The 10,853-nt window shown below is 38.5% G+C and overlaps 1 protein-coding gene across 1 annotated transcript; it reads left to right on the top strand.

The window, feature by feature from the left end:
• The first annotated feature begins 288 nt into the window (after positions 1-288).
• Positions 289-2,615, top strand: LOC101613752 (zinc finger protein OZF-like). The gene is made up of 2 exons (XM_045139111.1): positions 289-299; positions 451-2,615. The coding sequence occupies exons 1-2, from the start codon at positions 289-291 to the stop codon at positions 1,967-1,969; spliced, it is 1,530 nt and encodes a 509-aa protein (XP_044995046.1). The 3' UTR covers positions 1,970-2,615.
• The last annotated feature ends 8,238 nt before the right edge of the window (positions 2,616-10,853 follow it).

Below are 10,853 nucleotides of genomic sequence, written 5' to 3'. Positions count from 1 at the left end.
GCTTAGCTGCTAAGCCATCTCTCCAGCCCAACAATATCTTTAATAGTCATGGCTTATACATCCCATGCAACTCCTAGGATGTGAGATATGGGAGTGGAAACCTATTTAAGAAACTGTGCTCCTGCTCCCGAGCCGCTCTCCACAGCTCGGCGGGCGGCGGCGGCGTGAGGCCCGGGAAGGCGGTCAGCGGATTGCGGACTGAACCGGGCCGGCGTGGGCGGCGCGAGGGAGCGTGAGCGGCGCGGGGAGGCGGCGGAGCTCCCCCGGAGGCTGCCCGGCGCGGCGGCCATGGCGGGCCTGTGAGTCGGCGAGAGCGCTCCGCGGCAGGCTCTGGGTTTCATTCCCAATCACCTTCTCTTCATGGGACCTTAGAAGAGCCAACCTCCACTCATTTTGTGCCGAAAAATGGGATGCAGTCACCTGCTGCCTGTCGGGGTATTGAGGCCACAGCAAGGAGTTGGTGTCATTTGAAGACGTCGCTGTGGACTTCACCTGGCAAGAGTGGCAGCACCTGGATGCTGTTCAGCAAAACCTCTACAGAGATGTGATGCTGGAGAACTACACCAGCCTGATGTCCTTGGGTGAATTAAACTCCTGCATCTGTGTGACCAAACCAGATTTGATATTAAAGTTGGAGCATGGATTTGCACCATGGAGTGGAATAGAAGGCTCAGTTCAGAGGATTCCAGAATTAAAAAGTCAACAGAAAATGCAGTGGACAAATATTGATGATTTAAAGCAATATCAGAATGCTGTTTATCACAGCTTCCATCACACTTCTCATCAAGGAAGAAACACAGGTGAGAAGCTGTATGAAAGTGGGACAACCTTGAAATCCAAGTTACATCTCACTGTGCATCAGAAAACTCACACAGTTCAGAAACCTTATGAATGTAATGAATGTGGAAAAGCTTACATCACCAAATCACATCTTACTGTGCATTATCGAACACACACAGGTGATAAGCCATATAAATGTAGTGAATATTGGAAAGCTTTTATCACCAGGCCACAACTCACTAAGCATCAGAGAACTCACACAGGTGAGAAGCCATATGAATGTACTGAATGTGGGAAAGCCTTCATCTCCAAATCAAATCTCATTACACATCCGAAAATTCACACAGGTGAGAAGCCATATGAATGTACTGAATGTGGAAAAGCCTTTGTCTCTAAGTCAAAACTCAATAAGCATCGGAGAACTCACACAGGTGAAAAGCCATACAAATGTACTGAATGTGGGAAAGCTTTCATGTCCATATCAAATCTCACCATACATCGGAGAATTCACACAGGTGAAAAGCCATATGAATGTACTGAATGTGGGAAAGCTCTCATCTCCAAGTCACATCTCTCTTATCATAGGAGAGCTCACACAGGTGAGAAGCCATACAAATGTACTAAATGTGGGAAAGGCTTCATCCTCAAGTCAAATCTCATGAAGCATCAGAGAATCCACACAGGTGAGAAGCCATATGAATGTATTGAATGTGGGAAAGCCTTCACCTGCAACTCACAGCTCACTATACATAAGCGAACTCACACAGGTGAGAAGCCATATCAATGTTATGAATGTGGTAGAGCTTACCTTATAAAGTCAGATCTTAAGAAACATCAGAGAACTCATACAGGTGAGAAACCATATGAATGTACTAAATGTGGTAAGTGTTTTATCGCCAAGACACATCTCACTCTGCATCAAAGAACTCATACAGGTGAGAAACCATATGAATGTACTAAATGTGGTAAGCGCTTTACCTCCAAGACACATCTCACTCTGCATCAAAGGACTCACACACGTGAAAAGCCATATGAGCGTACTGAATGTGGGAGAGCTTGTCTTACCAAGTCAGATCTTAATAATCATCGGAGAATTCATACAGTTCAGAAGCCATACGAATGTAATGAATGTGGGAAAACTTTTGTTACTAAGACAAACTTTAATAAACATCAGAGAACACACAGATGAGAATCTATGAATATACTGTGTGGAAAAACTTTCATCTTCAAATCACAGCTCACTATGCATTGGAGAGCTCACATAGCAAATAAACCATGTGAATATAATAAATGTGGAAATACATTCCTCTCCTGGGGATTATTGATGTAATGTGAGAAAGTTTTCTGCCAGAAGTCACAACTCAGTGTGCGTCTTAGGTGAAAAGCCACATGAATATACTAAAGTGAGAAAGCTTTTTTACTGAAGTCATAAGTCACAAATTATAAGAGCTCACAAAGATTAAAAGCCAGTTGAGTATAATAAATTTGAGAAAGGTTTCTTGTGGAATTCTACGTCAGAGAATACACATAGGAGAGAGATATCATATGAATGTAAATGTGGAAATACATTCATGTCCCAGTCATAGGTCACTGTGCATCAGCAAATTCACACAAGTTGGGCACTATATAAATGTAATAAATGTGTAAAAGCTGTTGTTCACAACCTACTATGTATGAGACAATTCATACAACTTAGAACTCATATGAACATAATGAATGTTGAAAACCTGCAGATAATATTCATGAATCTGAAAAAAGATACAATTTATTCTTTTTAAGTCATAGTCTAGTGAATTTCTGAAAACATGTAGATTTTCTTCTTTTGTAATTGGTTTGGGGGAAGTATATATATTTATTGGAGAATTTGCACTTGAGGATCCATGCAGTGATCTAACCAAAGCGTAATGACAATTGCATTGTTTGAAAAAGATAAAAGCAGAATAAAGTGTTGTATACAAGAAATTTTGACAGTGAAAAAAAAAAAAAAGAAAGAAACTGTGGGGAATTCTACTCTTACCAAAATATATAATCAGCTTCTATTAGGGGACTCAAAGTTGGCTTCCTAAATCTATTTCAAGGACAGAGACTCTGACTTTGAGGAGTAGGGAATATTTTGTATGCTCTGAAGAGTGTTTGCAGCATTCAGAGCCATTATAATGTGTGCACAGACCCGGAAGGAAATACTCCATTAAGGATCCTCATGCTGGAGATAATATGGGTAAGTTGGCATTTTCATGAGTTGGGATTGGATTTTCCACCAATCTGGATCTTGGCTATGAAAACTACACTTTGATAAGATTCTCTGTCAGACAAACTCAGACTCTTCACATGAAAGCTAAACAGGTTTCTGAGATGCAGACCATACCATCACTACTGTTGCATTATGCTGACTAGAGAAAGTGATAAAGCTGTCAGATTCAAAAGGAAAGGAAAATAAATGTCTACCTATTGACAACGACACACAATAGAACAGATGACTTAAGCTATTTTTATAGTGCCCTACCATCAGTATACAGGCACCAGAATGAGACAGATGGCTTGCAGTATCTCCTAAGATTCCCTGTAGAGCTGATCAAAGGTTCTCATGATTCCTTTTGTTTGAACTAATTCTTCTACCTTGATCTAATAAAAATGTTTCTAAATTTTCATTTGCTTCTCTGTCCCTAGCTCAACATAACTACTCTCCTAAACCCAACAGCTTCCCTATAGCTTATGTCTCCATTTTCTTACTAAGAGGAAACGCTCTTGTTGATGCCTTACTTTCTCACTTTGTACTTCTTCATTCCTTTTGTGAGAATGTCTAATTCTAGCAATTGAAACAGTGACTCACTAAATTCCTTCCCTTTTTATTTTAAAGTCACATCCAAATGTTTTTAGTAAATAAAAAAAATTGAAAATGTCATTAAGGAAATTTTGACTTCTAACTTAAAGATTATATACTCATGTCCATACTTCCACCAGACTAATTTGTGCTTGTCCTCAGATCTCAGTAAACATCATTCCATTCCAAGCACTGTTCCTGACCTCTGCACACCCTCCTTTGTGGTTTCATAGTTCTTGATCTTATTTCTTCACAGTTTCCAGAACTATATTACCATGAGATAATTCTCTTCTCTATGTCTCCTCGGTGTATATCCCAAAAGGATAAGGACCATGGGTTACTGGTTTATCAATGATCAATCAGAAATTAGAAGAGAGTAACAGTTGCTACTGAATACTTATTGACTATATAAATATATAGGAATAGACGATAGACCATAGCAGATAGGCAACTGGACATAAGAAAATAATTATTAAAAAGGATAAAATAATTCAAATTGTCTTCAGGAGTCTATGGATTGAGAGAGTACCTGAATTTGGAGAATGAACAAACATAAATATAAGTAGGCTTAAAAACAATTTTACAGGGTCCAGTGATAGATCTTACACAATGAAAGTAGCAATCATTCCAACCTGTTCCACAGATACTTCTAAGAATATCTCACCCTACTGAACAAAAATAAATGGCTACCATAATCAAGCTAGACTGTTTGCCCAAAAACTATATTTCAGCTTCACAGAAAGTGTCTTATGTATTGAAAGTGCATCACATATGTCCATGAAACTATTTTGGGAAGAAAAATGAATGTGTATGTCAGGATATATCTGCAATGTGACAAGAAGATCTTAAAAGAGACTCACTGTGACGCTAGACATCAGCTACTCTGGAGTAGAAAGGCCAGGCAGGTAAGGTTGATTCACTTTTTATTTCAGAATTCTCAGATAATCTTCAACTTGGAGACAGATTTCAGACTTTTTTTAATTTTTATTTTTATTTATTTATTTGACAGTGACAGACAGATAGAGAAAGAGGCAGATAGAGAGAGACAGAGAATGGGCACACCAGGGCTTCCAACCACTGCAAATGAACTCCAGATGCATATGCCCCCTTGTGCATCTGGCTTACTTGGGTCCTGGGGAATTGAGCCTTGAACCAGAGTCCTTAGGCTTCACAGGCAAGCGCTTAACCACTAAGCCATCTCTCCAGCCCCAGATTTTAGACTTTTTAAGGAAGATTTTAAGGCGACTGGAATGCTCAGCAGTTGGAGTCACTGAGAAACTAGGTTGGCTTTCTCCAAAATGATTAGGAAGCTTGACTCTAGCCTTTCATATCAGGAAGGTTGGACTATATCTAATCACATTATCAAACAAAGTACACCCTGTGGCTGTTAGCATACACTATATATAAACCGATATTTCTAGTCCCTACAGTTTCCTTTTATTCAGGTTTTTTTAGTTATGTATATAGTGTATATACAGCCATGATGGTACCATCATTAGCATTCTCCCTGACATCCCCCCATGAGGACTGTGGGTGTTGTATTGTGGGGGTGGCCATCAGTTATGGGGGAGAGGCAATGTCTGTGCATAATGACCCAACTATGGCTCACAATTTTTCTGCCCCCTCTTCCATGAATTTCCCTGAGCCATGTTGGGTTCATTTTAGGTCTTTTTCAGTGACAGGAGGTCCTGGGAGTCTCTGTGTTTCTGGATAGCAGATTTGGTAGGAGTTGAGTGTTCTCTGTATCTATCTCCTTTACCCTCATGCTGATACCAGGTTCACCGAGAAAGCAGCTCTTGCTCTTTACCCCACTAACTCTATGGCTTCAGCTGGTGCCCTGGTGGGGTGTGATGGGCTGATTCTCTCCCTAGGTTCTGCATCCATCTGAAAAAGAAGCAAATTCTTCAAGGAAGAGTGAGGTCAGTGCAAGATACATGGATACCCATTATTATTTTAGAGAGAATTTAATAAGTGTAGGCCCTCTTGTAGCCCACTATTGATGGGAGATTGATATTAGAGAACAGGCTTATTTTTGGATATGGTTCTGACTTATTTTCCCATTCTAGGCATGGGTTCTGTTCCACTGAATGGATCTTTTAGCCAAATCAAGAGCAGTTGGTTTCTCACCATGGTTGTGTGCCACTATTGCACTTGTGTGAGCATCATGTCAGGTTGGTTGCTGCTGAGTAGCTTATACTATGAATTGCTTAGACAGATGTTAGTCATTTTCCCCCAGTTGCTCATGTAACACCTTCTGACATGAAACAAACTCTCTAAGGATTGACTCTCTTTCAGTTTCCAGCCAGGTCACTCCATGTTCCATCCCAACAGCATATGATGTCTTTGGCAGTAGGGTCTTATCATCAAACTTTGGTGGGTCCTCAAGTACTCTGACAGAATTCTGTCTTCTTTTGGGAAACCTGGTCAGTCTGTCTGATCAACAGCTCATTGTGGATGCTACCCACATGCTGGTACTGGGAGTAACAGGTCAATGCCAAGGGAGAAGAAAGAAGTCAAATGTAGGTAATATAAAAGAGAAAAGAGAGAGGGAGAGAGAAACAGGAGAAGATTGAGGATAGTCTTTATCATACTCTCTCCAGGCCCCTGTGAATCAGGGATTCTCTCTAAGCACTTGACAAAGGTTCAACTTTTTAGTATGTCCTTCAGGATATAGGATTTTATGGTACCATTTCCGTTTGGGTCCAGTTTTTTGTCCCCCTCCACCCTCCCTTCCTGCCCCACCATCCCTATTGTCCAGTCTTCAAGATTCTTATTAGGTATGTCAGCATACCTAATGCAGGTTAGGAGGCACAGATGAGTGAGACCATGTGATGATTATCTTTCTGTGATTGTGTGAGTTCACTGAGAATTATCTGTTCTAAGTTTGACCATTTTTCTTCAAATTTTATTGTGTCATTTTTCCTTACGGCTGCATAGAATTTCATTGTGTAGATTTACCACATCTTAGTTATCCATTCGTTGAATTATGGACATCTAGGTTGATTCCAGCTCTTAGATACTATGAATTGGGCAGCTATAAACATGGTTGAACAAATATCTCTGAGCTGAGATTTGGAGCTTTTAGGGCAAATGTCCAGTAAGGGAATAACTGGGTCTGTTGGGACCTCTATAGTCGTCCTTTTTAGGAGTCTCCATATTGCTTTCCATAGTGGTACCAGCTTCCATTCCCACCAACAGTGGATGAGGGCTCCTTTTGCTCTACAACCTCACCAGCATTTGTTTTCATTAGATTTTTTTAACTGTTTGCTATCATTGCTGGGGTAAGGTGGAATCTCACAGCGGTTTTAATTTGCATTTCTCTGCTGATTAGGAATGTTGAACATTTTCTTATGTGTGTGTTTTCCATTTGCATTTCTTCCTCTGAGAATTTCCTGTTCAGTTCTCTGCCCCATTTTGTTAGTGGGTTGTTTGACTTTTTATTGTTTAGGTTTTTGAGTTCTTTGTAGATTCTAGAAATTAGGCCTCTGTCCGATGTGTAACCAGCAAAAATTTTCTCTCATTCTGTGGGTAATCTATTGGCTCTGCTTATTGTATGTTTGTCTGTGAAGAAAGCTTTTCAGCTTCCTGAGATTCCAATGGTTGAGTGATTGTTTAATTTCCTGAGCTACTGGGGTTTTGTTCAAGAACTCTTTTCCCACTCCTATATCATGGACAGGTCCTCCTATTTTTATTTCCAGTAGTAGCAGAGCTTACAGTCTTATATTGAGGTCTTTGATACATTTGGACTTGATTTTTGTGCATGGCAAAATTTGTGGATTGAGTTTCATTTTTCTGCATATGGTTATCCAGTTTGTCCAGCATCATTTGTTGAAGATGCTGTCTTTTTTCCAATCTATGTTATTAGAGCCTTTGTCAAATATCAAGTAGCTGTAGTTACTTGACCCAAAGTAAGGGTCCTCAATTCTGTTCCATTGGTCTATGTTTTTGTTTTTATGCCAGTTCCATGTTGTTTTTATTGCTATGGCTTTGTAATACAGCTTTAGATCAGGTATGGTGATGCCTCCAGAGGTGTTTCTTTGGTTGAGGATATGCAAGGCCTTCTGCCATTCCATATGAATTTTGAGATCATTTTTTCTATCTCTGTGAAGAAAGATGTTGGGATTTTTATTGGTATTTCATTAAATATATATATTGCTTTTGGTAAGACTGCCATTTTCACTATGTTCAGTTTCCTTCTTGAAAAACAACCCAGATGATAGCCAACAAACAGAGCATTTCACAGTTCTCCCTAAGATCCACCAGATAACAACCTGAATATGCAATGTTCTTCCCAAAGGCTTTTAGAAGCTCTTAATTTTATTACATCCTAGGCAAGTGAATAAACAAAACTCTGAAAGTGTTGATTTGGATGAAGGAAAATAATCAGGACCTGGTAGGAAGCTACAGTCCTGATTTTCTGGGTTTTGTATTTAGAAAGGCTGCAAGCAAAGCTTAGGTGCTCAATGTTCACTTTAGTTATAGGGTCAGTTACAGGCCTGAGCACAGAGGTTTCTTCTATACTTCCTGGGAGCCAGCACTAGAATAATCCAAATGCCCAGTAGAAGGAAGACTTGCATGGGTCTTCTGAGTCTGGGTTTCAGGATATGTTTTTGGACAGAAGATCATATATAGTTTCAACCTTGTCATTCTGTCTTCCTCAATTGACCACCTTCCAGCCTTGAGGCAATATGCCAAGGCTGTGATCAAAACCTACATCAGGGATATCATTGTTGCATGCTCTGAGCAGCCATCAGCAGACTACCCCTGGGAAATGGGCTTTGTCACTGCCCTCTAACTAAACACGAAACAGCTATCACAGCTTTTCTCTGGGAACATGTACTCCAGCCTCATCCTGCTGACCTTGCAAAAGGCTCACTGTTGCTGGCCTTTTCCAACTTCCTTAACTTGGGAACTTCCACATCTTGACTGTTCTTCTTGGAGTACTTTAACGCCTTTCTCTTAACAACCACCACTTATTTTATCTGACAAATCATTTTTTTAATGAACTTTTTATGAATAAATGTATGCCTGTTTCTAGCTTTTGTTGTTGAAATGCCTGATCATGATGACTCATTTACTTAGCCTATCTTTGTTTTTCTGATTACTTATTACAGATGCTATAAAAACTCATCCTGTGTAACAAATTTGGCTTTGAATTATTTTCCTGATCTTTATGTTAATTAAAAGGCAGTGAAAATTCTGGTAAGTAAGCACAGTTTTAATTAATTAATTAATTTATTTATTATTTATTAGAGACAGAGAGAAGGAAAAATAGAAAATAAGAATGGGCATGCCAGGACCTTTAGCCACTGCAATGAACTCCAAATGCATGCACTGTCATGTGCATATGGTTTACATGGGACCTGGAGAATCGAACTGGGTTCCTTAGGCTTCACAGGCATGCACCTCAAATGCTAAGCCATCTCTCCAGCCCAGTAAGCACATTTTGATGTTTAGAAATATGCTTCTAAGTTCTAAAACAATAGCAAAAGACATATCTTTATAACAATTGGCTTCTCATAATTCATTTAATCTGTTACCATTTGTATATTCTGTTAAACAGTATAAATGATATGGAAATACATGCACACAGGATTCTTCCTAGCATATTTACATATGTATATATATGTATATTTAACCATTTTATTGGGTTAATGTATCTGTAGTTTTCATCTATTATTTGAAATTTATTTATTTAGACTACATTCAAAGATATTTATTTATATTCCATCATCATATTCATATATAAATATAACTGTTTGGGATTCCTGTTCTCATCTTACTCATTCTATTTTAGTACTAGTAGCATTTCGTTTTGGTCATTTAAGATTGCTCTGCTTTATCTTTTGTATTATATTCAACTTTATTTTAATATCTTTTATGAATTTTTAAATTAGTGTATAATGTCTCATTATTATATTTTCATACATATCATTGCTCCATTTTTTAATTTTCAAAATATTTTTACTTTTTTATTTGTGTGTAGCAGAGAGCAAGAAAGAGAGAAAGAGAAGGGTGCACCAGGGTGTCTTGCTGCTGCCAATGAGCTCCGTATGCATGCCCCACATTGTATATCTGGCTTTATGTGTGTATTGAGGAATTGAACCCCAGGCTGGCAGGCTTTGCAAGCAAGCACGTTTAACCATTGCTCCTGCCCTCCATTTAATTTATGATAGCACTACTCTTACTTCCACGTCTCTCTTTCTTATAATACTTCTCGCACATTCCATGTGAACATAAAATCATGAAGTCAATTTCCAAGATGGAATTTGTTGAAAGTCTGTTATATTTGGAATAAAATGGAATAGCTGATGTCCAGAAATACATAAATTTGGTCAAGTCTGAAGTTTGTTTCTTAATTTAAAGGAAAAAAAAGTACATCTGGAGAGATGTTTCAGCAGTTAAGATGCTTGTTTGTAAAGTCTAACAGCCCGGGTACAATTCCCCAGTACGCATGTAAAGTCAGATGCACAAAGTGGCACACATGTCTGGAGTTCATTTGCAGTGGTAGGAGCCCCTAACACAACTGTTCTCTCAATATCTATCTCTCACTCACTCTCTCTCACTCTTTCTCTCTCTCCTTGCAAAAATAATTAAATAAATAAAATAACTTTTAAAAACAGGCTAGTTCCACTTGTATAAAATATGAAAATTATTTTAAAATGTGTGTTTTCCTCAATTTAATTTCTTAACATTTCAACTTAACTGCATGAAACTATTTTACAATTTTGTTTCATTGGAAGTGGGACATATTCACCTTAAAATTCTAATGTTGTTATTGGCTATTCAAAAACCCATAATTTTTTTGGATTTGAATTTAACTTATTGTGATATCAAATATCTGAACCATTTATCTCCAATTACTTTAGGATTGATTGGTAAATGTGACCTTCACTATTTTCTCCTTTAACATCATTTTCTTGGAGATAGAATATGATCAACTATACTAATGTATCAAGCATGCATCTTTTAATTGACATCTTTTATAAATATAAACAATAGACAATGATCATAATTTTTTCTCACCACACTCTATTTCCCCCCAAACCCCCCTCTATTGAATCTCTTCATTTTTTCCAACTGGTGTCTCATCTATTTTTATATTATTGGGTGTTGCTTTCCTCTTATTATGCAGAACTTGCATAGGTAGCATCAGCCACTGTGAAGTGATGAATACTATGACCTCTTTCTGTCTTCCTTTGGCTCTTACATTCTTTTTGTCACCTCTTTTACAATGGTCCCTGGGCCTTGA

This window comes from Jaculus jaculus, chromosome 1 (assembly GCF_020740685.1).
Source record: "Jaculus jaculus isolate mJacJac1 chromosome 1, mJacJac1.mat.Y.cur, whole genome shotgun sequence".
Taxonomy (NCBI): Eukaryota; Metazoa; Chordata; class Mammalia; order Rodentia; family Dipodidae; genus Jaculus; species Jaculus jaculus.
The sequence above is the reverse complement of the archived record's forward strand: the minus strand, read 5'-3'. Positions and strand labels throughout refer to the sequence as shown.